The following is a 27,138-nucleotide window of genomic DNA, read 5'->3' as shown; positions in this document are numbered from 1 at the left end:
AGTCCTTGTTTGATTTGGTAAAAAGCGCCCATTAAAATTTTGGTTATATATTTTATGGGATTCACAACTTTCAAAACATATTTTCATAAATTTATGTCAATATTTATTAAAAACTTAATTTTTATTTAAAATTCAAAGCAAATGAGCGTTTACTACATGCCTACATCGCTATTAGTCGAAGCGTTTTCAAAGTACGTCGATTAACAAAGTTTAATAAGCAATCGCATCTAATTGTAGTCTTGAAAGCACAAGTTTTGCTGAAATAAGACTTGCCTGTTGAAAATCTTCATCTTGCTAGCACAACACTGGACAATACTTGATTAGAATCATAGTGGGTCCTCAATTTTCCAAATGAAGTCTGTTGACTTAAAAATTCTTAAAGAGTTTTGAAGTGCTACAAATCTAGTGCCATGTTCTTGTCTATTTATATGTTTCGTTCACATTTGACAAACATTGTTAGGCAATCTAACAATAGGGTCGACGATCATTGGTGTTTTGATGATCAAGAGTTTAGAGAGCGTATACCTTTGCTATATAGAGGAAGCATCCTTATGGAACGAGACCACGGTATTGTTGCACAAATTACACATGTCGTGCTAGCATTGTTCCGTAGAGTTATGGTACATTCCATTTAAAAATTTTGTCTCCTCATGTATTTGATTCTCCAAGATTTTCCTTGATCCTTAAGGATTTCGTATTAATTGTAAGACAGTTTCCTCGTTAAAAACTTTTGAGAACGTCAAGGTTGCCCTATTATGTGAAAGCCTGGATTGAAATGCCACATATGCCTTCGTCTGACGACTCCCAAAATGCTTATGGCTTAACATCCAGCCGCTAGGCATTCAACCGGTGGGAGAGGACTCCATCGAGATGCGTGTGAACTGGATACCTTTGCTTGAGAGTGAAGAAATCATAAGAGTTGCCACATGGCGAATTATTGAGCGCTTATGTGGCCTTCGTTGCAACGTTGGAACATACATGGAGGCTTAGCTGATTTCGGGGATTTAAAAAAGTCAAATAACAGAAATTACCCGAAAAAAATTAGCACGAAAATATTGTTACCATATTCTAACTAAACTCTCAAAATCTTTGCTCTCGAAGGAGTCTGGAACTAAGATGTGTAAGTTGATACAGATTTAAATGTAGTATCCAATCAACTCATCCATATCCACTAGGCTTACATTCATAAAAGTAGACAAATAATTCAGCAAATGAGGTACAGACAATAATAGATTTATATTAGTCTCTCATCTCCTCCTTTCCTCCCGGTAAGGTCCTTCACTCTCTTGATCCTTTAAGAATCCAAGGAAAGCAAGAAAACCGAAAAAGAAGAACCCCCCTGACCAATGGCCGCCGCCGCCACCGCCGCCACCCCCACCATCACCATCATCACGAGGCGGAAATCCTGTTCCACCATCATCGAGTTCTGGAGATTTTTCCTTTCCTGAAAGCCATGTAAACAGGTGATGTACCAAAATTTGCAGAAAAAAGCCATTTTGTGGTCCAAATGAGGCTCGAATTGAGAAGAAAACAATAGAAATAAACTGATAATATGATCAAGTTCTTCTCTCCATATATCCGGACAAAGATTTTAGATGAAACAAAACATAAATTTATTGATGAATGACATTGAGAGTAAGCTATATATGGGTTGGCAATTGAACTCGTTGGCTTGGCCCGGAAAAAACCCCAGCCGGCCCCTGCCTAAAGCCTAAAAAAGGCAGCATGAAAGGGAGGGGGGAAAAAAGCCGAGCCTAGATTTCCTGGCCAAGCAAAAGCTCGGTTCGGCTTGGCTCCGGCTCGGAAAAAAGCTCGGACCATGTTACTTGAGCCAAGTCGGCTCAGCTCGACTCGTTGACACCACTGGCAATAGTGCACAAACAGCTGACAAATCCAAAGCTATTGGGAGAAGATAATTAATACCTTGAATAGGTGCAACAGTAATGGTTGATGATTGTCGTGTAACTGTTTGTGTTTGCTCTGCAGCGCAAGTTGCATTCTGTCATAAAAAAAAAGCTAATCAGAACTTGAATACTTTTGATCGGCCAAAATTCAGATGATGAAAAATTCAAAAATAAAAAATTTCTCAAATTTTTAGAATGTCAGGTAATTTCTGGAACCAGACAATGATTCCACGTATCTTTTCATGAGGCAACCATGGAATAATTTGTGTAGCTAATATTATTACTGCTTGCCATAAAGGGAGACCGAAACAATAATGCAAAAACAACTCAGAGACAATTCTTTGCCAGAACTCGCTTAGCTTAACAAGATTGATATGTCAATACCTCCTGAGAGAGAACTAATTCCACATCTAGAGAATGTTTGGCCAATGTTTAGACGTAAAAGTAGCTAGCTATATTTTTGTTTTCAAATATGTTTGGGTAAGTAACAATTTTCTCACTTTTACTCTGAAAATAATCAGTCACTCATTTCCAAATTTGATCAATAAAAATTATTATTTCAAAGTTCAATTATTTACTTATAAGTAACTTATAAGCCTAGCAAAACATGCTCAGAAAAGAATAAAATTCAATATTTACTGCAAGTTGAAGGATTACTAAAGAAGCAATGCCATTTGTCAAGTTGTAGGACAGGCAATCCCTCTCACACATGATACCAATCAGTAGCAAATTGCAAGTTAAGTTATTCTCTTAAATACATAAGTATGATAAATTACCAGAGCAGCAGAACATGTTATAGAAGCAAGCTGTACTCGAAAAGCTTGCATTGTATTTCTTCTTCTTTTGAAGGGATGAAGCTGCAAGCACAGTGGCTTCAACCCAACTGGGCCAGATCCTACATGTTTGATTTCCTTCAGACATTGATCTTCCAATCTCACTGTGGCAACAAAACCAATCTATTTTAGCGTCCAGCGCAAATTATTACGAAAACATGTCAAAGTGTCACCTTCCACAACAACAACAACAAAAAAGAATGATGTTAAGAGGAATAACATTTGAGTATAAAACTTCAAGCGATGTGCATTCTCAGATTGCTAATTTCACAATCTTGATGTTCTTGTGTACTTAGATTCAGAACAAAGGATAAAACATCATGTTTGCAATACATTTCGCCCTTCTGAATGATCTTGTAAAGGCACAACCACTTGCAAAGCAAATGAGTTTGTCTATTCGCACCATCATGAATAGCATTCAACCAACAACTTCAAGTTCTGCACTTAAAATTGCAATATAGTTGCACCAATATCTATCCAACAAAAATTAAACTGTATCACTTGCACGGGCTTCCACAGAGATACAAATTGAAAACACCACACTCTATGTACCAACAATTTAAATAAAATTTAGTACCGTTCCACTGTAAAATAGTGATGAACTGAATCATGCGCAACACAACATGATTCCATAGCCCAGATATATTTATCTCAAATTAATTAAAATACACATGTATATCAATATATGTATCGCGTATGCTTATCTCGAATAGTGAGATAATGGAAGATTAAAATCCATATACCAACAGATAATGCTGTAGCCGGACAAACAGTAGCACTAGTACTTAATGACATCTTGCGCGAGTTAATTACACCGCCTGAAAACAGAACATACTTTTGATCATGAGAAAGAAAGAAAAATGCTTTTTATTACATTTTCAATACAAACAAAAAGATCAGTAACGATGAAGCTCTAAGTTGATAAATCAAGTGTAGATGTTGCATATTTACTAGAATTTCACATCGGAGCAAATTATATTTTCTTTTTAATGAAACTGAGGGCATTTTTCTAATAATAAAAAAGGGAGAGGGAGTGCATTGTCAGCTGTTATACGACCAGTAATATATATGAGAAATTTTTTGCTCATGAAAAGTAGATTTATGTCTGATAGAAACTAAAAGCTTCTTTAAACCAATCAAACCTAAAAAAGGAATGCCATCAAATTAGTATTATGTCCTAATTCAAAGTTTTCAATCCCATAAGCTGTCATTTTTCCATTTTCTTTCTACAAACCAACCTATCCGAAAAATCATTAGCCGATGAACATGGTTCAAGTGGTGCTCATGGATCTAGAATGAATAAATTAGAAAGCAACAACTTATGTGGCTTAACATATCCAGCGTATGTCTAACTAAAACCCCATTTCTTCTAGTTAGCAGAGTAGAGATTGGCCAGATAAACATATGATTGCAGATAATTTGATTGCATTAGTAGAGCACGATATTTTTCATTGTCCTAATTCAAAGTCTTCCAAATAATTATGAAAAACAAACACAAGTTTTCCAAAACCATCACGTCATAAATTGAAGCATCCCATTAACCTGCACCAAAATGACCTATTTTTCAATTCAAATGACCAAAAATTGGGGTAAATTCGGCTCGAATAATTAATTTTGAAGGCTAGAGAAATTAACACAAAAACATTAAAAAAAAAATCTTAACAGAAGAACAATTGAATTGCGAATCTTGACAGTACCTGGAATTGCACAGAATAGCGGAGTAGGGAACAGGACAGGACGGTGGGATACTCGGAGGACGAAACGATTGAGGAAGAGAGAAAGAAGGGAAACGAAGGGAAGAAGAGGAATAAAGAATGCTTATCAGTCCAGCGTGCTTAGCACGTGATTTTATTTTATTTTTTATGTTTCTTTAACTAAACCGACCTAATTTACAAATTAAAAATAATTATTTTGACAAAGTCAAATTAAAAAAAGTGCTACAATTCATCACCTTTCCTGTTTTTGTGCTATCTGAATCAATTTCCAAATATAGCTTTGCCTAAAGCAATGTGAAATGAGAATCCAGCCCACTTAAATGAAAATCGAGAACACAATGCTGACAATAGAACGGTGTCGTTTTTTCGTCAAACCGACAATGTTAAATTGGTTAAACTTGGAATGAGTCTTTATTTTCTGCCCCACTCTCTCTGTTCCCTCTTTCTACAAAAATAGGGAAACCTAAGGTAGTTGAAATCCTCATCTATTTCTATATTATTGAATTTCTTTTTGATGTTTTTACGTACAAAAAGACTCTATTTCTTCGGATATTGAGTATTCTAATTGATTCTGTATTAACTGCAGAATAAAATTGAATTTTCAGCGATCTAGGGGTATAATATGACGACCGCAGCCAGACCCACATGGGCACCTGCCAAAGGAGGGAATGAACAAGGGGGAACTCGAATTTTCGGTCCATCCCAAAAGTATTCTTCCAGGGATATTGCCTCTCACACTACCTTGAAACCTAGGTTCGTTTTGTTTCCTTTTCATTTCAATTTTCACTGGCTTTACGTTAGTTAGTTTTCTCTTATGTTATATATATTCGTGGGATTTGTGTTTTCTTAATCGTTAATTCTTCTTTAACATTTTGTTGATGGTTTAGTGTAAATTAGTATTTTGTGGTTAATGAGGCTGTTTCTTATGTTGTCTACTAACCACGAGATATGAATTTTCTTCCATTTGATCATGTCGAGATTAAATAAATAACTTCTAAAGAATAAATTGTGGGAAAGTACGGTGATGTTAGTTTTTGCTGTCATTGTTAAGCTTTGTGCGTCTTTTCCAGAATGTATAACAGGGTTTGCTTTAGATATTAACTGAAAAGTAGAATGGATGACTTTAAACTGATTAAATGATTCTCTTGTAGCTTCCCACATTTGGCCTTACTTATCTAGATTTCCATCCTGCTGAGTTGGATTCTACCCCCTGACTGACAGGTTATTGTTTGTTCTAAACTAGAAAATGGTTTCGATATGGCTTTTAAAATCTCAATAGAAACTCTCTCTCTCTCACTCACATATCTTACCTTGGGGAAATTTTGGAAGAACTTCTATGGACTGCACCCCATAGCTATCCATTAATGGCTTTACAGTGTAGAATTTTTCATTTAATACTGTGCATGGTTTTAAAAGGCGCCACTGAGGCGCATCAACTGTGCCTTGAGGCTGAATTTATTATATTTCTTCAACGAGGCAGATGCCTCAATGCCATGAGGCGTGAAGCGTGTCCTTTGTTTTGCTGTGACCTTTGAGGTTTTTTCCCCCGTTATTTCCTTCTTTAAAGCCTGAGCCGTGAGTTTCATCTACTGAAGAGGATTTTATTACTGGATCATTAAATATCCTAAATCACCCAGTTACTGAACTTTCATTATCCCTTACTGCCTTTTAAAACTTTGACATTCTAATTGAGTCCACAAGAAGAAGAGGGTTATATAATGAGAAATTTATGGTGCTTTCCTTTTTGTGGTTTCCTATTCAAAACATATCGTGTTGTTTCATGAATGGGCTTCCTGAAAAGGAAAATTTGTATTTTGTCGAGTTCTGGCTGGCTATATTTGCGCACACGCATGACACACATTGCTGTTTATATTACTTTTGCATCAATAGTATAATTTGATTTAAGGTCACCTATTCTGAGTTTTTTGTTGTGAAACATCCGCTTTGAATGTTATAACCTTTTATTTTCTCGCCTTAGTCCAAGATGATTATAATTTTATTTATCTATTTTTATTTTATTAGTTTCTATATATTACTTGTGCTTATTTTGTGGCAATGTCTGTTTGTATTTAATCTTTATTGCCATCCATTGATATACAGAAAGGAAGGACAAGACACACAAGATGAGCTGCAGAGGAGGAACCTTAGAGATGAATTGGAGGAGCGGGAGAGGAGACATTTTTCATCCAGGGGTAGGAATTCTTGTCTTGATCCAGAGTTCATTTGTTAATTTTGTATGTATGACACATATATTTTATGTTGCAGAGGACAGAGATCGCAGAAAAGGAGGTCACCTTCTTCTAGAAGGTAAATGGTACCTGCTTGATTCACTTGTGGAATGAAACTACTTGGAATTAGTTCTTTCTTGCACTTTTTGATCAGCTAACAACATCTTTGTTTACAGGTTCTAAGAGAGAAGTTGAAGATCGTATTGTTCCACGTAATGTGGATGCAGATGATGCCGATGTAGATGTCAAAAGTGATGATAGGTTTGCATTATTTCCCATTTTCGTTTTCTAATGTCACTGCCAACTGTACATTCCACATACACAACTTGATTGGATGATGAGTTGCATAGTGTTTATATTTTCTCTGTTCATTAATTTTTTTGATACATGGGTTCGCTGAAAAATTGTTTACCATGTGGCTAGTGAGGACGACGATGATGACGATGAAGATGATGATGAAGAAGCACTTTTGGCTGAACTTGAACTTATAAGGAAGGAAAAAGCTGAGCAGAAACTACGGGAAGTAAGTTGTTCAATACTAAAGTTTCTCATAGCTTGTTTATGTTTTTGAGTTCTCATTCATGTGTTTTTTAACAACGCCTGGTGAAGTTAATTGAGATTTTTTGTATTCTTCTTTGAGAAGTTTGAATGATGTCTTAGTGTCCAAATGTTGACACCATGCCTTGGCTTTGCCATTAAAATGATATTTGGGTTGACTTAAAAAATTTAAACGACATTTGACAATTTCGATTAATATATGGCCGTTCCCTTTTTCCTTAATGATGTGTTTTGTGCTTCTGGCAGGAACGAGAGAAGCAAGAAGAAGAGCTGCAAGCCAAAGAGGCAGAATTGTTGCGTGGAAATCCTCTGCTTAATAACCCAACTTCCTTTAGTGTAAAGAGAAGGTAGTGTGCTCTCATCTTTTGTCCCTACATGCTATTTTATTTATATTGTATTGAACTGTTACCAAAAACTTGTCCGAACAGGTGGGACGATGATGTGGTTTTCAAGAACCAGGCCCGTGGCGAGACCAAGATTGCAAAACGCTTTATCAATGATACCATCAGAAATGATTTCCATAGGAAATTCCTCCAAAAGTACATGAAATAACATGACTATTTGAGTAAGATACTAAGAAACCAAGAGATGTGAGCATAAGATGTAATGAACAGAAGTCTGATTGTTGTTTCCTTGCAGAAAAGTTTGAGGTTTAATGTTCATTTAGTTGGATTGTCTCTGTTCGGTATGATAGATTGTTGTGTAAACGTACAATTGATTTTCACAACATTGTACTCCATCTTTCTTCCTTGAAAACATTTGATCTATTACAACATATTTATTATCAAACATACGCTCATCAAATATTGTAGATGCTTATTTTTCTGCGAAGACAAATGTATGCTAAGAAACGATAAGCTAAAGCCATGGCTAATAGCACCCAAAATTCTTCTAGTCCACCATTCAAACTCACTGTGTCAAATGAAGGTGAACTCTGCAAACTCCGGCAGCCGCCATGGCTATTGCATTCGTATAATTCATCGCTTGAATATTGCACCTTCAATAGAAGCCTAAAGCCATAGTAGGTGAAAGATGCGTACTTGATCCACTGCATAAATTTTGGTATGTGCTGCAGTAAAAGCATCTCATAGTTAGATCTGAACTCAAAATGTTTATCATGAAGGCCTTGTTTTCTGGAAATTTAAGACATTTTTAGTACATGTTCTTGCTTCCCAAAATATTTTGGGAAGTGTTAAAAGATACAATGTTAAAAAGATGGATGTGTGGTCATACTGAGGTAAAGAAATAGAATCGTAGCACCTATCAAGTATCAAGGATAAATTAAGGAAACAACAACTTGTGTTTTGCGTAAACCTAAAGAGGCTATTGCTTTTAAGAATGATGCGATCTCAATACAACATGTTAGAAGAGACAAGCGGAGGCCAGAACTTGTATAAAGTTTTGTGGATCTAATTGTTATGGATCCTCGAGTAGAACTAGCAATGAATGAACAAGTCGTGAAAAATAATTTATGTAATCAATTCAAATTTATCAAGAGCAAAACTCCATTTGATGTTTCTTTTGTTGTATATATGCTCTTGCAATTTTAATACCTGAACATAGTATCCTCCAGTGAGAAGAAATAACATCAATATCAGAGAAGCAATCATCCCAGCCCTTTTGATGCTCATTACTGCAGCTCCAAAAAATTCTCCTGCACCCTAAATGCACAAAATGGATCAACTAAATTTAGCGAATATACTAGGGATTAGTTGTCGCTCCAATAGTTATACGACAGGTACGCCGTTTTATCAGATAACTACGAACTTGGAGCTTTTTTAACTTACTTGACTGGTAATGGTGATCAATAGTATTGCAGCCAGTGTCATGAAGAAACATTCCACTGTCCTCTTGAATCCAGACATGAAATACAAAATACACATGAAACACATGGGATATAAAACATGAGCAACCATGTCACATAGAGTGCTGCTAACATAGTACACACTCAATCTGTACATGTCCGTCTTCCTTTCTTTCACCAAGTATATCTTCTCAAACGGAAATACGTATACTGCTCCAAATATCGACGAAGAAGTCCAGAAAATGCAAATGTAGAACAATAAACCAATCTGCAATTTAGCGTAAACAATGTTGTTTTTAGATACTTCGGACAGTTGCAGAATACGTATCGAGGAAAGATGGGAAAGTTAAGATGTGTGCGGATTACCTGATCTCTGAGTTGAGCCTCGGTTTTAATATTCGATTTCCACCAGAGAAGGCCTAATAAGACAGCAACTCCGAGTGCTTGAATGAGTCTTATTTGATCAAAGTAATCTCTCCATCTTTCTTTGAATGTTCTCTTGCACAATATCGTAAATTGTTCCCACCAAGTTAGAGTCCAGTCCTTCTTAACTTGAATGGCTAACTGAAGGCGCTCCGATGCCTTTGATCTCTGATGATTCTCTTGCTTTTCTTTGGGTTCGAGTTCGACTTTGTATTTATGCTGTAAGTACTAGTTGAAAAAGACATATATATTCAAATAGAGCGTCTTAGAAATCAGTTTGAAAAAATGTTTATTTATTTAAATTTTGTCTTCAACAACACATTTGAAGTATCAAGAAAGGAGTGCTTACTCTTATTATAACTCTTTCATATTCAGCAGTTCCTTTAGATATAAGTAATTCTTCAGGGACACTTATGTCATTTACTTGTCCTGTTGCCAAATCCAGCAAGAATTCTGCAGGATTCATGGCTATCTCCGGGATGAACCGTAAAGAAGAAAAGTACTGCATCGACTCTCGGGCTTTTCCATAATAGACAGGATAACCTTCCGATATTAACAGAACCCTGTCAAACATGTGAAACATCCTGCTTGAAGGCTGGTGGATTGTTGTAATAATTGTCCTTCCTGCCTATGAAGACATAAAATGTATATCCTTTAGAATCCGTCCTTCGAGGTACATTAAGTGCCTTTTTGTAAGTAGTACTCAATAGGGTGTACAGTTTAATGAACCAGATTTGAATTTTTTTCTTAATGGTATCCAGTACTGTCAAATCATCTTTACTATGCATGAAGATTTTGATGGTGAATTGTGTACCTTGGCAAGACCTTGAAGTATTTGAAGTAGTTTATTTGCAGAAGTCGAATCAAGCCCTGAAGTTGGTTCATCGAGGAATAGTAACGAAGGATCGACGAGAATTTCATAACCTATGCTGGTTCTTTTCCTTTCTCCCCCGGATACGCCTTTAACAAACCCTCCACCAATTCGTGTATGACGACACCTATATGGTTGTTGAATCCAGACAAACATGATCATACGAATCATTCCAATTTAAATGACGATCATAAATAATCTGAAGTCTGAACATACCTTTCGAGGCCTAATTCCCTAACAATCATCTCAACTCGTTCATACTTTTGGCGCCGGCTCATTCTGCTTGGAAGTCGTAAAAAAGCTGCAAAAACTAAGGTTTCTTCCACTGTCAATTGTGGCAAAAGTATATCATCTTGTGTCACAAACCCGATCCTGTAAAACGAACAAAACATGCTTGACATAAGACATGATAAACATCGGTGTTTTGTCTGGTATGATGGACTGTACCGTAGTAGATATACTAAAGAAGAAAAGAAGTTAATATCTTATAAATTGTATTGTTGAGTCCCCTTTAGTCTGTTGAGTAGTGTGTACCTTCTCTTGAGAGCTGGATTATATGGAATATCATTGCAAGTAATAGTTCCCGTAACATTTTCGTGCAATCTCCCACCTATTATCTTTAACAGAGTTGTTTTTCCACTACCGGAAGGCCCCATCAGAGCAAGAATCTCTCCAGGGCCAATGCTTCCAGTTATACCTTTCAATATCTTCTTGTAGTTATCATGTTCAATGTGCAATTGCGAAGCTACCTTCGACAGGACAGCCTTCACAGGATTATTTGAGGAACCTTGAGGAACTTTGACCTTGAATTCCACATCTGCAAACTGTATTGAAATGTAAGGTGGATTAGACAGTACTAGATAATATACTTCATAAACATATCTTCTATATAGAAAAAGAATGATCAAACTTTTCCTTCCAAAGTTTGCCATGATAGAATCTACTACTCTTTGGTAAAAGGGAAATTGCAAAAAATGGGTATATTGATAAATACTAACTTAAAAGTTTTGTATGTTGTACTCTCTGAATAAGCGAGACTTGCCTTAAGAAATATCGGGAGGGGCCGGTCTTTACTAGCATTCGGTATCCCGTCCTCAATATCAATCTCAGAACTCCTATTTGTCAAGTAAGCTTGAGACATAAACTCTATACTATGACCAAATCCATTGCTGCCTGCAATTTGCATGGATCCCATTGTTGGAGGAGATAGTGACAAATCTTCAATTTCATCTTGCCTTCCAATTTGTTCCATGTTCATTAATTCTCATGTCAATCTATGAACCTTAATCTTCCTTCCTGTAAACATATGTTATATAGAGCATGTTTTGCTAAGTAATTCTTGTTTTCAAACATGTTTGGATGTTAAGCAACTTTCTATCAAAATAATTATCTTGGTCTCAATTTTAACCAATAAAAAAATTACTTATTTACATATGAGTAAACTTTTTAAGCTTATCCAAACATGAAACAATAGCATACCAAAGTTCTGCCTAATGCACTGAGAAAGAATGTTAATTGTTGGGCAACAAGCTTTTTATGGCTAACTGTAGAAATTTAGATGGCTTGCTTTTAGTTATCACACTTTTGGCACTACATTGACTTGTTTAATTAGGGTTTTTGACAATCTTTCTTCTGTTAATTTAATTTTTTTTTTTTTTTTGTTCATTTATTTTATCTTCTTGAGGCAGGGTGGAAAATGTTCAAGGAACTTGATTTAACTCGTTTCCATGTATTATGCAATGAACATAAAGTTTTTTAATATCATAGAAAAATTCTTTTACTAATACAACTTCTCGAAGTGTATGAATAATGAGATTACTTTGCAAAACTAAATACTATTGAGTGATCGATACTAAGATAGTACAGTAAAGAAAGTATGCAGTTAAAGAAATCAAAGCTTTGGCAACGTACGAGTTCAAAAACAAGTCTTCGACATATATGGTTTAATTTAGGGAATTCAAAAGAGCCATAGACATGATTTTCAATTCTTTGTTTAGTCTCCTAAATTATTTCAAAATTTTCATGTCATATCTAATTTATGTAACAACTCTACGCCTCTTTAACGCTTTCTTAAAATTTAAACACGAAAATATAGTACACGAAACACAAGTTTTTCACCTTTTTCCAAGCAGGAAAACCAAAGCGATTTGAGTTTTTTGGCTCAATATGAAATATTTTTGTCTATTTAGATTGTGTTTTATTTTGAAGATCTGTAATTTTATGTTAGTCGACGTTAAGTTTTAACACGTTGATGTTAGATTTGAAGTAGATGTCTGTAAAAGAGTTATAATTTAGCCCTTGTTTGGCCTCCATTACGTGGAAAAATTAATGGGTATAATAGTATTTTTTGGAAAAATAAGTAGTTGAAAAAGAAGGAAAAATTTTTGATTTACGTGTAATATTATTTTATGGAAGATTGTGTGGTTGAAAATAGGAGAGAGAAAAACGAAATGTAATATAATGAAAATTAATGGGGCTCAAACGGGGGCTTAAATAGTTTTATATTAAAAAGCTTACAAAACTAATTTTAAGGGCAAATATGAAATTTCCTCATTTGTGAAATTCGGGAAGTCCAAGTGCCAACAAAACGACGGCGTTGGGTGAACAAATCTCCGTCGCCATACCATAAACTATTACCACGGTCCACACCGTGCGACTGCAACGAGAAATAAACAGTTCGTTCACAGAAGAATAATGGGGAAATACAGCTTAATAGCCTAAATAAAAGGAGGATTTTCCAAATTAGCTTAAGAAATAAAAATATTTGAAAACTAGTCTCCAAACAATCAATTTTCCAAAAATACCCTTAATAAAGAAATTGCAACCAAAGCTACTACAATGTCTAAAAACCTTCAAATAAGTCCTCAAAGAAATATAGATCAAAATTCTTTAATAAATTTAGATCCAAATATTATACAAAATTTTATTGATCTAAAAAACGCTACAGAAAATAAATTAACTTATTTGGAAGAAGATCTGAAAGATTTCTTTATAGAATATTTAGACCCAAAACTAAAAAATAAAAATGATTCCATAGATGATGAAGCAATCAAAATGGAAAAAGATATATATAAATTAATTCTTAACTTAAGAAGGAGAATTAGAGAAATAAATATAATTATTCAAAAAAAAATATTGGTAAAAAATAGTGAATTTTATAAATTCTATTGTGATATTTTAAATACCTATAAAGAACCTAATTGGCTTAAAAATATTAACCCCTCCGTTGCGTACTCCGACCAAATGGTATCAGAGCCATATTACGAACCAAATATTATGATGAATATAGTAGACGAAGAAAATATAATTGAAGAATTTTTGAAAAAAGTTGAAAAACACAAAAAACCTAGTTATCCTTATTTACCTAAAAATACCACAAATGAAAATTTTGGGGATATACATAAAAGGTTAGAGAATCTAGAACATAATCTACAAATAGGAAATGCCCTATTAGATAAAAACCTTAGAGGAAAAGATAGGATTATAATTAATCCACCCCAAGATTTTAGGATAACACAAAAAGAAAATAATAAAGGTAAAAAACATGAAGAAAAACAATATATGATAACAGATGTAGAAGAAATAGAACAAAAATTCTTAGAATCTACAGGTGAAAAATAAGAAGAATATAAAAAACAGTTAGAAGAATTAACTGAAAAAATGGAAAATATAAAAATGAATACTAATCCATCTTCAAGTCATGATATAAAAATAGAATATAGTAGTGATGAAGAACAAGATCACCCTTATGGTATTCCTATACCTAATAAGTTTGATATTAATCAATATAGAAAAACTCAGAAAAGATATACTGGAAATGTAAGAAAACAATCCATAAAAGAAATAAACCCAATAAAATCTTATAATGAACCAATACATACAACAGGAGTTTGGTTAGATTTAGACTGTGTAGATAAAGATAAAGCTATTGAAACATGGATAAATAGTACAGATTTAGCTATACAATTTAACAAATGGGAAACATATACAGCTTTTGGATTTATAGAACAAACATTCAGAGGAATTGTTTCTGAATGGTGGAGAAAGTTATCAGAAATTATTAAAGGAAGGATAAAATATGGAACAAACAGAACTGAGGTATTAGATAATAGGAATACTCTAAATGAACAAGATATACAGGAAATATTAAAAAGATTTCAAAAAATCTTAAGAACAGAATTCTTAGGAGATAGGTATGCTTCTAATGAAGAAGAAAGAAAACAAGATGAATATAATCAAGGAATGATCTTAATGGAAAATTTAAAGATATGTGATATGTGTGAGTTAGAAAGATATACATGTAAATTTGAAGAAATATATTATATACTTAATCAAGGAGATTATCAGGAAAATAAACCTATCCTAAGATCTTATTTTACCAAGTTACCATTCTCATGGGGAATCAAGTTACTAAAAGAATATGAAAAATTACTACCTCTAGGAAAAGAGGAAGGAGTTGATATAGATAGTCTTGGAAGTAGAATTGAATTTACAAGAAGAATGATAGGAATGTGGTGCAGAGAAGCACTAGAAAATAAGAAAGCTTATAAAATAAGAAAAAATTCATTATGTTGTTATAAAGATAATGGCCAAGTTGAACAATTTGGATGCCATAAGAAAAAATATAAACCATATAAGAAATATAAAAGGAAATTCAAAAACTATAAAAAATTCAATAAGAAGAATTTTAAACCACATAAAAAATATTTCAAGAAAAGAAATTGGAATAAGAAATTTAAACCAAGAAATATTAAAAAATGTAGATGTTTTATTTGTAATGAAGAATGACACATTGCCCCTCAATGTCCTAAAAAGAAAGATAGACAAAATATAAAAACCCTTAGAATTTATGAAAAATTCCAAGAAGATAGTGATATAGAACCAATTGAATATTTTGGAGATTTAAGTAGTGAATGCAGTAGTATTTATGAATTAGATACATCTTCATCAGAAGAAGAAGATTATGAGGAGATAGTATATATGAATCAAGAGATACAACAATCAGAAATAGAAACAACTGAAGAAGTTGAAGATTCTATAGAAGGTATTAATCAGGAAATAACTTTTAATATTAAAAAATATGCAGGAATTACTAAAAAGATACTAGATCTACAGGAAAAAGATGTATTTCATCAAGGATTCTTAGGAATTTTACCAAGGGTAAATAAAACAATTGTAAGTATGAATTATAAAGAAATGTCTATCAATATAGAAGATACTATAGGAAAGGCAAGAATTCCTATAATCACAAAAGAATGGGTAAAACAAAAATTATCTAAAATCCCAGAAAATGTAAGAAACAAATTAAAATGTATTGAATTAGGAGGAATCCAGATAATGGTAAAAGGATTTTTTAGAGAAGGTATGAACATACCAATAGAAATATACTGTATGGACAATAGAATCTTACAAGATCCTATAGATGCTCTATTAGGAACAGTTGTAGGAAACTTAGTCTATCAGAAGATAATATTTACAGTAAAACCAAATTATGCAATATCATTAGGTGATGAAAATATTGACCAAAGTTTCAATCTATATTATAGAATTGGAAACTTGAAAATGTTAAGAAGAAGTAAGGCTATTAGTATAAGCATAAAATCAATTTTTGCTTCTAGTACTAGCCATCATAACAATTTAAGAAAAATAACTGATAATATTATCATACATAAAGATTTTGAGAAATTAGCACAATACATACCTCCTAGAAAATACCAAGAACATGAAGTCACTATACCAGAACAAATAATGCTTGATTTTCATAAACAAGCTAGAGAAATTAACTCTGAAGGAAAAATAATAAGAAGAAATAGTGTCAGTATAGAAGGAGATAATCTTATTGCAAGATTTCCCTCGAGACAAGACCCTAAGATAAGCAGACTTAAGAATCTAAGCATTGCTGAACCATCAAGTTCTCAATACTATATCAAGACAAGATATGTGAACCAAGAAGGATATAAGAAGAATCTTCTTATCCTCATAGATACTGGAGCAGATAAGAGTCACGTAAATGCTAAATTTGTTAGTCATCTAACAGAATTCGAGATATCAGAACCATACATATTTAAAGATTATTTAGGAAATAATCTTGAAATCAGAAAATATGTTAAGTTCCCTCTTATACTTATAGGAGAGGACCAAAGAGAATATACTAAAGAAATAATTCTATATAAAGATGAATTATATGGAGTGAATCGTTCACTTATTCTATTAGGAATGAACTTCCTTGAGAAATATAGTCCTTATAAAATCTGTCAAGGATATTTAAAAATAACAGTTGATGATAATCCAATTATCATTCCAAGAATAGATGAAAATATGAAATCATTGTTATCATGGAAAGAATAATAAGTACTAATCCCATGAACCCATATATTGAAATTATACTCAATATAAACGATTATTGTAGAATTAAATTTCACGCTTACTTAGATACAGGAAGTACAATAAGCCTTTGCTTACCAAATGTACTGCCATCTGAATACTGGAAATATAATTCAAAGAAAGTAGTAACTGCTACAACAGCAGGTGGAAATAAAGTAATATACAGCAAGTATGCTACTCAAGTACCTTTTTCTAATTTCCTTTAGAGAAGTATTTGTTGATACAATATATATGTCAACCACAATTGGATGTGATATTTTATTAGGACAAAATTTCCTATTAAAATATGCACCATTTACACAATATATTGATAAATATATGTTCACAACACCTTGTGCACATAAGATATTTACACCAAAAATAAATAAGGCTGTTACAATTGCATATAGAGAAATAAACCATCAAAGTTCCTCAACCCAGCGTGGTGGATGTTGGAGTACAGAAAAATTTAAACCAGTTACAGTCTTAAAAATGACAACAGAAAATAGGATTGAAAAATTGAAAAAGGAAATTTCTGAAACATATTCTGAAAATCCATTAGAAAAATGGAATATTGATAAAGTAAAGGCAAAAATAGAATTAACCAATCCAGATACTATTGTTAGAGTTAAACCTATGAAATATAGTGTTGATGATCAAAAAGAATTTAGAAATCAGATAAAAGAATTGTTAGAAGCTAAATTAATTAAGCCTAGTAAAAGCCCTCATAGCAGTCCAACTTTTATGGTTAGAAAATATAGTGAGATAAAAAGAGGAAAAGCCAAAATGGTTATAAATTATAAAAAATTAAATGAAGTAACTAAGTTTGATGGATATTACTTGCCAAATAAGGATACCCTTATTAAACAAGTACAAAACAAAAAGATATTTTCAAAATTTGATTGTAAGTCAGGGTTTTGGCAAATCATGCTTACAAAAGAAAGTAAACCACTAACTGTATTTAGTACACCCAATCCTTTAGGACAATACGAATGGAATGTAATGCCATTTGGGTTGAAAAATGCACCACAGATATTCCAGAGAAGAATGGATGAGGTAATCAAACCAATTACTCATTTTTGTATTGTATATGTAGATGATTTACTTATTCATTCAAATAATATTGATGAATATATTGAACATCTTGAGAAATTCTGTTATATTATGAAAAAACATGGTATTACACTTTCTCAAAAGAAAGTTGAGATAGCTAAAACAGAAATAGAATTCTTAGGATTATTTATAAAAGAAGGAGAATTGCAATTGCAATCCCATATTGGAGAAAAGCTTCAAGAATTTTCTGAAGAAATCAAAGATAAAAAACAATTACCAAGCTTCCTTGGTATATTAAATTATGCTGAAGGATTCATTGAAAATTGTGCCAAACTGAAAAATTATTTTCTTCCAAAATTAAGAAAAAATATAATATGGTCTTGGGAAGAAAAAGATTGTGAAAATATAAGGAAAGTTAAAAAAGAATTAAAGGTATTACCCAAACTTGTAATACCACAAGAAGAAGATTTTTTTATCTTGGAAATTGATGCTTCAGATTATTACTGGGGAGCAGTGTTAAAAGTTAAAAAGAATCATAAAGAATATAAATGTGAAAAAAATTGTTCTTGCTCTGAGATACTTGCAGGTTATACATCAGGGACATTTAAAGAAGTAGAAACAAGATATGAGACGAACAGAAAAGAACTCATTGCTGTAAAAAGAGGAGTTCAGAAATATGAAGATTATTTATTGCCGAAGAAATTCTTAATTAGAACTGATAATACTCAAATTAAAGCATTTTTAAAAAATAATGTTGATCCATCTATTAACAATAGATATATTATCAGGATACAAATCTGGTTTTCATATTTCAAATTTGATATTGAATATATTAAAGGAAAAGCTAACTTTCTTCCTGATTATCTTAGCAGGGATGGAGCTAGAACAATTAAGAACGAAAGTCCAGATACTTGAGATAAAAGTTTCTTATTTGGAAACCCAAATTCAAAATATCCAAGATAGCCTTCGAGGCAAAAATTTAGCCCATGAGTCAGAAGTTACTTGTACCAAGACTAGTATCCCTTCACAGGGACTTGTGAATACTAGCGCTCTCCCCGAGGATAAAGGGAAAGAAAAGAAGGTAATAGGAACCCCTTCACAGGGAATACTTAAACCTATTACTGGTAATAGAGATATTCAAGATATCAAAAGAGAAGGTAGCTCTTCACAGAGCCAAACTCAATCTAAACTTTCTATTGAAAGGATAGATCCCAAAGATATTGTCAAGATATGCCATGAAGCAAAAATGCCTAAAAAAGATAACTATGAAGAAGTAACACTCTTTATTGTTATTTTTAATATTCTTTCAGATTGGTATCTAGAGATTGGAAAGTGGATGAAGACTCTCCACTATTCGAAATATAACAAGATAAACTTTTATCCAGGAGCACCAGCTAACTGGGTTCGAAATTGCTTTGAAATAGGAAATATACTTTGTATATATCCTAATAAAGATCTCAAGGAGATAGCTCAGCTTCCAGTTAACATTAGGAAAGCTGTTAAAAGATATACTGAAGTCGTCAAAACAACAAATATATATATCAGATTCCATTCAACAACAATGGAATGGGATCCTGCCCTTGAATATATGCATCCATCGTTCCATGTGATTAAAATGGGACTAACAAATCAGCATTTTTTACCAGCCAATCAAAAGGTTGTTAAAAATGGATATCAAGATATTCTAAATATGATGTCCTACAGGCGAGCAAAAGGGTATAAAGAGATATTTGAACATGTAACTCAGATAATTACTGAGAAGGAAAAAATATGAGTTTATCCATCTGAAGATCATATTATCTATTCCAATGCAAGGATGGATACCAAAGAGGAAGATATTTGTTATCTCGACCATTTATTATCTGCAATCATATCCAACCAAGTTCATGGATCAGAAGATATGGCTAAGCAATTATGCAAGCTACTTTGGAATTACAGTGATCACCACTGTGAATACTGTGTTGTTGAAGATATGAGCCAAGCATCTCTTAACGATGAAGAATTCCCTGCAGAATTCTTTGATTCAAAAATGGAGAATGATGGTGATTGAAGTAGCCCTTTATCATTACTTTAATAAAGAAATTTATTAAAGAAAAACTGTGGCTACTAAAGACAAGAAATAAGAAAGTCTCCATTATTGTGACCAATTACCCACTAATTGATATAAGTGGCAGACAAACTTAAAAGATAAGGCATATAATTTTCAAAGGAGAGGTCCACATAGCAAGAAGACAATGAAGAATTCGGTGGAGATAAGATGCCTTGCTACCTAACAAAGAAAGTGGAAGACACCTGTCCAAGATAAGATTCCAAACTCTCCTATAAAAGGAGGCATGAAGGAAGAAGGAAGAGATCTCGAAATACCTTGAAATAACTTCTCTTAAACACATTTGAGAGAGATCTTTTGTAATCTGATTACACTACTTGTATTCAGAAAAATAGATAGCTTGAAGATAGGAAAGCGTGTAATAAGGTAATCACTTATGGAGTTTTAAACTTCATAAGGTGAGTACCAAAGGTATGTAAATATAGTTTGTAAGCATGTACAATTTCAGTTTATGAATATCAAAGTAAAGTTTGTTATGTTCAACAAAGCTTTCATAAAAGGATTTCGTTAAGTTTCTCATGATTCCTTGGCAGTACAGATAGAGATTTTAAAAGATTTTCAAAACATTGATTTTGAATGGATGTTAGCCATGCTAAAGTACCCGTCTTTGATGAATGGTTTAGGGGAAAAAGGCAGTTTTCTAACAAAAATTTGTAGCACCTTGTATGTGAGTTATCTTTTAAAATTTCGTTCCAAGTAGGAATTTGATTCTAAAAAGAGTTTGGATAGAGGTGAAAACAGAGACTCTGGATACTGTGAGATAGCGTCTGTGGAAACACGGCTAGTTCTCTAGAATGAGAAATGCAACCTTAATTGAAAAGCCTTTTGCGGAAGCAGTTGTGGACCCAAATGATTTCAAAACATTTGAAATCTTTACTTGATTCAGAAGATTGATTAAGTACATGCAAAGCATCTATAAGAGCATACTGGAGGGAAAACCTGTTTATTTCCATTTGATTACTGTAAGTTATTTACTTATCTTTACATGCTTATACTTTAATTATCTTTGATGAGCAATTCACAAGCATCCACTTCTACTGTTAATAATGATAAAAATCTCATTTTATTTTTAGATGAAGAAGATGTTTCTTTTCTGCTTAAATTAGATGTAAAATCTGATATTATATTCCATATTGGTAAAGAAAAAATTGAAGAAATATATAGAGATATAGATTATAGTTGTAAGAATAATATAGGATTTGATTCTGTGAGAACTTATAGAGAAATAAGAAAAGTAGAAGATATTATAAATAAACATAAAGATATACAAGAAGAAATCTCAGAAAGATTATTTAAAGAATATATAACCAAGAAAGGTCAACCTATAATTTTTGAAGAATTATTAAAATATAAAGAATATTTAAAAATATTCAAAAGATTGAAAAATATAAATATAGGACCTGATTGACAATTTCTTAAAAATATAAGATAGATCTTATTGACAATTTCTTAAAAATATAAGATAGATCTTATAAATAATTTCATTAAGGGCAATATAGTACTTTTGATAAGAAAGGCTATTATAAAAAAATAGGAAGAGCTACCGGCCATTCTCAAAGTTGTCCCAGAATAATGGAAGAATCGGAAGAGATACTGCTGAACTCGGTGGCTAACTCGGGGGTTCCGATTCCACCTGGCGTGTCATCGGTCCTTGACCTCACTCCGTCTACCCTGTTCTCAATCTGCTCCCACGCAATCCGCTTGATCGACCGTAGCCATTCACTGTCGTTTCCTACGTCATTGCCGGAAGACTCAATGGCTGATCGAGTGAAGATCTGTACGGAGCTCGCCTCCGCCTTTAAGAACTTAGGCTTCATGGGCGACCTCAGCTTCCACAAGGTTAAAACGTTACACTGCTTACGATTTTCGGATTATGTTTATTTTCTATTAAACTAACAATGATTGCTATGTCAATTGTTAAGTGCAACTATTATTTCTGAACTCTACCTCATGATAAGCATTCGTCCACACTGCTCATACGAGCCAATGTGGGGTTCAGATATAATCGCTCTATAGAGTGGGTGATGCATACTGGGATAATATGGCAAAATAGGACAATTAGGGATATGAATGTTTTAAGAATCCTCTTAATTATTTGAGCCAACTGGTTGATGACAAAATCCTCCTAGATGTTTCCAGTCAACAAGGACAACTTGAAATTATTTATAAGTTCTGCAAGATTGATTGAGCTTGGTCACCTGAATTTGAGTTTGCTGATTTGAATTTCAACTCAGTTACTTGGCTGGTCGAAAATTTGATGGGGTTTCAGTAAACAAAGCTAATTTTTCATAGTTAGAGTGAATGGTCATGGGGTTTTATAGGTATAAGCTCAGGGCTATGCTTTCTTCGTGAAGCTTCTCATAAATGGGCAGGAAAAAAAAAAAAAAATCCCTATAAATCTATAAACTTGGAGTGCAGAACTTAAAAGAATTTTTCTTGCATTTGATCTATTTTATAAAGAGTTGAAGGGATGTCCCTGAAATATTGGACGGACGTATGCTACACTAGTCACATCCCTCTGAGTACGGGCAAACCATGGTCCACTATCTTGTGGAATAAGCTGGTGTCATTCTAATCATCATTTGGGTTGGGATGGATTTTGCCGAGCTTTGCTTCTATATATAGTTGAATCTGAGCTCTTTTGTCCAGCTTCGGGTGCCTCATTTTACCAGATCTGAACTTGGGCTTTAGGATGGGCCTTTTTAGCTTGGCAATGATTGTTACTCGACCTCTATATGACATGACCTCAATAACTTTTTGGTCAACCGTAGCTTAATGTTCCTAACTTGAGGGATTAGTTGTCAAGTTGGTAGGTAAGATAATAACCTGACTCACCGTGTCAAGTCAGTAGGTCTCATCAAAGTGTCACATAAGCGCGGGCATAACATCAACAATGATCCAAAGACTGAGTTGCAGTTACCTTTTAGTTATGCCCATCCCCTATGCCAAAAGAGAGAGGGAGATGAAGGAAGGGGAAATACTACTTCACTGTATTTTGGCCACCGGAGTTGGAAAGAGAGATGAAGCAAAGAAGGCTGGAAAAAAATCTGGCAATCACTGATGCACGCACCCTCACATTTTACAATTATCCGAGTCAGTTAATCGTAGTTTTATTTTTCCACATTTTATTTAAAAAATTTGAATGGCAATTTGTGCAGTTATATTTCACTCTTGAGAACAAATTATTTTAGACTGTTCGGAGAAGAAGTTAGAATTCAATGCTAATGCTATGCTTCAATTTCTATTTTTTCTTCCATTTTCTTTAAGAGAAGACATATTAATCTATTCTTGATCCCATGGAAGTAGGATAATGCTAAATTGGTCAACAAAGTTTTTCATGATATTGACTCTAAATTTCTTGTAGGATCACAAAGATTACATTATTGCTCCCATCAATATAAAGTTGTTAATATATTTTTGAAGTGGTATTCATTGCATTAAATAGTGTTTATGTGTTGGTTAGGCAGTTTCTTTATCCAACTGAAGAGGACTTGTATAAGGTGGTGAGATTCTTGGTTGGAAGGCTATCTGAATCTGAAGCCCCGATAGCTGTATTGGTGGAAGAAGATAAAATAGGAGGCGTCTCAAAGGACAATGCTGGCAATAAAGGAGGACCTCTGGAAAAGGAAGAGGTTTTAAAAGGATTGAAAGATGTAAAACTGAAGACTCAGCGACCTGAGTCCTCTCGTATGATGTCTGAAGATGACATCATTCAAAGGTCTGATGAATTTGATTTAAATTTACAAAATGGAACAGGAGTTGTGGTTAAAGAAACTGCAGCAAAAGACCTAGATTTCAGTCAAGGAGATACCGTTAAGGAGGAGTTGTCTGCAAAGTTATCAGAATTACAACATCTTGAAGAGGAGTTTGAGTTGTTGAAAGCAGCAGCAGAAATGATATTTGATGACCAACATGCTATTCAGTTTTACATTGAACAGCTAGCTGACCAAACAGAAACAAAAAGACAAAAGCTCGCAGAACTTGAGTCTCTATGGTAAGATGTTGGCAATCCTTTCATATTCAATAGGACTTATATTCTTCCTGACCAAACAAGTAATACAACGTGTCAAGTTCTTTTATATTTGGTTCCACTTTGATCCTTCGTAATCGTTTTGTCGTCATAACCTGTAAAGAATGAACATTTAGTGCATGTTTGCTTTGGTGTGCTGAACTGGACCAGACTGTACAATGAACTACGTCTTCCATAATACTGACAAGTGCTTTCCAAGCTTTGCTAAAACATCCACAAGAAATATTTGACTCGCAACTTCTAATGCAGGGAAACCATAAGAAAACCTCTGGAAGAGAAAAAGGGAAATCTTGAGCAGTCCCTCCAAGCCCTAAATCCAGAGGCTCATGAAAACCTTACAAAAGTGAAAGAAATTGAATTTGAAGCGGAAGTTGTCTTAGCTGAGATCAAAGAAAGGTACTCCATTGATGGACATATCTGTCTGCAATTATGCTTGAAAATTCTGGCTTTAAATGTTGATCAATGGAATCTTCTAATATTTGTACCTTGTTTTTAATCTTTCCAAGTATCAGTGTGTAACAAAAGAACATCGAATCCTGAGTCTAGCAATGGCATTGATTTAGCCTGTATGTTTCCCTTTTTATGAAAGGCCTGCCTCATATCTGAGTTATATTGTGAAAAAAAGACGACGTGCAGAAGTGAAGATTAAGTAGGAACCAAGAGCATCAGATGTGTTTGAACACTAGTACATCCTATTTTGTATAGCATTCTGATGTGATCTGGTTTACTTAATAACATTTTTGGATCATAAAATGGGTGCCAGTTCAGTATCGACTGCAGTTGTACAAAAGAATGATAAGACGTGCTAAACCATAAAGATTAATGTAGCATAGATGAGGATTTTAAATGGATGTCTGGTTGTACTAAAATTGATAAGATAAGAAATAAGAACATTCGCTAGCAATGGAGCTGGCGTCAACGAGTATAAATTAAGGGAAACTGACTTGTGTGGTCAAGAACATGTTTTACGAAGACCTAAAGAGGCTCCCATAGATATGAGTGATGTGATCTCTGTAGAACAAGTCACAAGAGGGAGGGGGTAGACCAAATCTTAGTCTGTTGTAGTTGTTAAGGATCATTGTTGTTTAAGCCTAAATCGGTTTAGCTAAAGCTTTTACCTTGTCAATCATGGAAGTGTACTGCTGCCTCTTCAGCATTGGATGACCTTTTGCATCTCAGTGGGGTTTATTATTATTATCTTTACTCATTTTTTGTCATTCTATAGAGAGGAGGAACTTTCTAAGCTGTCAGCAGATCTTGAGAAGCAACCCAAGTTGGCTTCAAGGAGATCTTACATTCAACGGATAGAAGAGATCACAAAAAATAGCAGGAAACAGGACATTGACATAGAGCGGATCTTAAAAGATACAAGGGATCTTCAGTTGGAGAGTAATTCCATCCAAGATCGCCTTAATCGAACTTATGCTGTGGTGGATGAAACCATTTTCAGGTATAATCTTCTGATTAGTGCTTCTTGTACGTTTCCCGAGTTTGACATCCGCTGTGACAGTGCCAAATTGCCAATTGTTTGAATTACTTGTTAAACAAAAAATCATTTTTCTGCAGGGAGGCCAAGAAGGACCCGGTTGCTCGACAAGCTTACAGGCTTCTCACGAACATCCACGAAAGTTTTGAACAGATTGCGGAAGGCATTCTCGCCACTGACAGAACACGAAGGAGTGTGGCTGATTACGAGGCCAAACTTGCAACCACCACTTCTCGACGCTTGAACGTGGACAAGTTACAAGCAGATCTGGTAGCCATCAGAAAAGAAAATGATCTCCTTGAACAACGACTTCGTGATATATGAATCTGTAAATTTCAAACTAACTCCCTATGAATTAACTCTGAGCTGAGATACATAACAGATTGTATTGATTGGAAGTTCATTTATACGCAGCATAAACTTGTTTTTTTCTTGTGCTCGTTGCAATAAAAAATATGCTACTTGTATATAAAAATAATACATAAGGGATTACATAAAATGACGTGGAAGGAAAAGATTGGATGAAAAAGTTAACTGTGTTTTAAATTGGTAAAATGATATAATGACATATGGTATTATGTAATCTATTATGTAAAGTTTAATGTACATGTAACAAAATCCTTGACATATATGCCTCCATGGTGGCTGTAGTACAACACTTGTTGCATGGTACTTTAATTGCATTCAAGGTTCTCAAATTTTTCTTTTTGTAGCAACCTTGTTCTTCAAATTTTTATCATCGAACTTCCATTAATTAACATTTGTCATTTTTGACGAAGTATCTATCAAAATATTTCATTTGCATGCTCTGGAATTAAAGAAAAAAATTTATCGTACTTCGTATTTATTACAAATTTAAATAAGATGAGCAAATATGTCATTTTAAGCTTCTCTAGCTGACTTTTTGGAAAATTAGTAAAAGAGACATGATGTGCCAATTAATGAGCGATTGAAGATAACAATTCCAAGGGGAATATAATAAAAGGATAAATATATCTATGCACCGACGGGGTTACCAAATGGTGTTTCCCCTCGCACAATATATGTCGGGCCTCGGATGAATTTAAAAATGACCGCATGTGGTCCTCACCTTTATTGTAAATTGTAGGTAAATGATTATGTAAAAAATTCAGTATGTATAGTATTGTCCATGATAAAATTAGAAATAAGGGGTGTAACGCCTATTAATCATCACTCCATATTAGGCCATCTTATTGGACCAAAGCCAGGCCCATTAGTGTTGGGCCCCAAAGTCGAGGCGCCACCGAGACCATAAAAAGTCTAGCCAAAGTGTCTATTACTTTGCTCACCTCATACTGGGATTGAACTCAAGCCCGTTAACCCGCCATTTCACATCATTTCTTTATATATATGGATTCAATTCACAAGTTAAGGTATGTCCTATACCCTAGCCAAACCCCCATCTCTATACTATTGCACTCTATATATCTATCTCCGTCTGGCTGTTGACTTGATCGTCGGAGTGCAAACGGTCACCGGACCTTTTTCTCCTCCGGCCGCCTTTGCCTCTTGACGGGGTGCTACTTGTGTAGTTTTTGAGGGGTTGAGGCTAGGGATCCTGTTGGAGCCATTTTTGGAGGTCAATAGATTGGCGCCGTCTGTGGGAAATCGTTACATTAACCATGTTATACCACATACAAAAAGATTTTATTTTCCGATCAGTGTTGTACCAAATGAGCGAAGACAGCAACAAAGAAATGAAGAAGAATGATGGAAGATAGCTACTAACTGAGAGGCGTGGA

General features: G+C 33.9%; 4 protein-coding genes across 7 annotated transcripts; 2 read left to right on the top strand and 2 right to left on the bottom strand.

The window, feature by feature from the left end:
- Positions 1–1,041: 1,041 nt before the first annotated feature.
- On the bottom strand, positions 1,042–4,584 carry LOC111402493. 2 transcript variants are annotated; one of them, XM_023030850.1, is made up of 6 exons: positions 4,435–4,570; positions 4,254–4,279; positions 3,481–3,555; positions 2,681–2,841; positions 1,924–1,999; positions 1,042–1,444 (listed from the first exon to the last, which is right to left on the bottom strand). In XM_023030850.1, exons 3-6 carry the CDS (start codon positions 3,530–3,532, stop codon positions 1,248–1,250), a joined length of 486 nt encoding a protein of 161 aa, XP_022886618.1. In that variant the 5' UTR covers positions 3,533–3,555; positions 4,254–4,279; positions 4,435–4,570; the 3' UTR covers positions 1,042–1,247. The 2 variants fall into 2 exon arrangements, with proteins under 2 accessions (XP_022886618.1, XP_022886617.1); XM_023030849.1 differs by lacking the exon at positions 4,254–4,279 and having other exon boundaries at positions 4,435–4,584.
- Positions 4,585–4,814: 230 nt separating this feature from the next.
- LOC111402492 (protein CWC15 homolog) lies at positions 4,815–8,013 on the top strand. Of its 2 annotated transcripts, none has more exons than XM_023030848.1 (8): positions 4,815–4,920; positions 5,058–5,205; positions 6,553–6,644; positions 6,718–6,759; positions 6,857–6,941; positions 7,104–7,203; positions 7,485–7,585; positions 7,667–8,013. In XM_023030848.1, exons 2-8 carry the CDS (start codon positions 5,075–5,077, stop codon positions 7,788–7,790), a joined length of 675 nt encoding a protein of 224 aa, XP_022886616.1. In that variant the 5' UTR covers positions 4,815–4,920; positions 5,058–5,074; the 3' UTR covers positions 7,791–8,013. The 2 variants fall into 2 exon arrangements, with proteins under 2 accessions (XP_022886616.1, XP_022886615.1); XM_023030847.1 differs by having other exon boundaries at positions 4,826–4,920; positions 5,039–5,205.
- On the bottom strand, positions 7,934–11,640 carry LOC111402491 (ABC transporter G family member 26). Of its 2 annotated transcripts, none has more exons than XM_023030845.1 (9): positions 11,379–11,640; positions 10,871–11,160; positions 10,553–10,708; positions 10,280–10,463; positions 9,815–10,093; positions 9,409–9,693; positions 9,026–9,310; positions 8,792–8,899; positions 7,934–8,307 (listed from the first exon to the last, which is right to left on the bottom strand). In XM_023030845.1, exons 1-9 carry the CDS (start codon positions 11,592–11,594, stop codon positions 8,038–8,040), a joined length of 2,073 nt encoding a protein of 690 aa, XP_022886613.1. In that variant the 5' UTR covers positions 11,595–11,640; the 3' UTR covers positions 7,934–8,037. The 2 variants fall into 2 exon arrangements, with proteins under 2 accessions (XP_022886613.1, XP_022886614.1); XM_023030846.1 differs by having other exon boundaries at positions 9,409–9,684.
- A 1,328-nt stretch (positions 11,641–12,968) lies between these two features.
- On the top strand, positions 12,969–25,808 carry LOC111402490 (coiled-coil domain-containing protein 22). The gene is made up of 6 exons (XM_023030844.1): positions 12,969–13,024; positions 21,426–21,698; positions 23,327–23,853; positions 24,139–24,285; positions 25,115–25,339; positions 25,456–25,808. Exons 2-6 carry the CDS (start codon positions 21,432–21,434, stop codon positions 25,697–25,699), a joined length of 1,410 nt encoding a protein of 469 aa, XP_022886612.1. The 5' UTR covers positions 12,969–13,024; positions 21,426–21,431; the 3' UTR covers positions 25,700–25,808.
- The last annotated feature ends 1,330 nt before the right edge of the window (positions 25,809–27,138 follow it).

This window comes from Olea europaea, chromosome 10 (genome assembly GCF_002742605.1).
Source record: "Olea europaea var. sylvestris chromosome 10, O_europaea_v1, whole genome shotgun sequence".
NCBI classification, from domain to species: domain Eukaryota; kingdom Viridiplantae; phylum Streptophyta; class Magnoliopsida; order Lamiales; family Oleaceae; genus Olea; species Olea europaea.
This window is presented reverse-complemented; position numbering and strand designations above follow the sequence as displayed.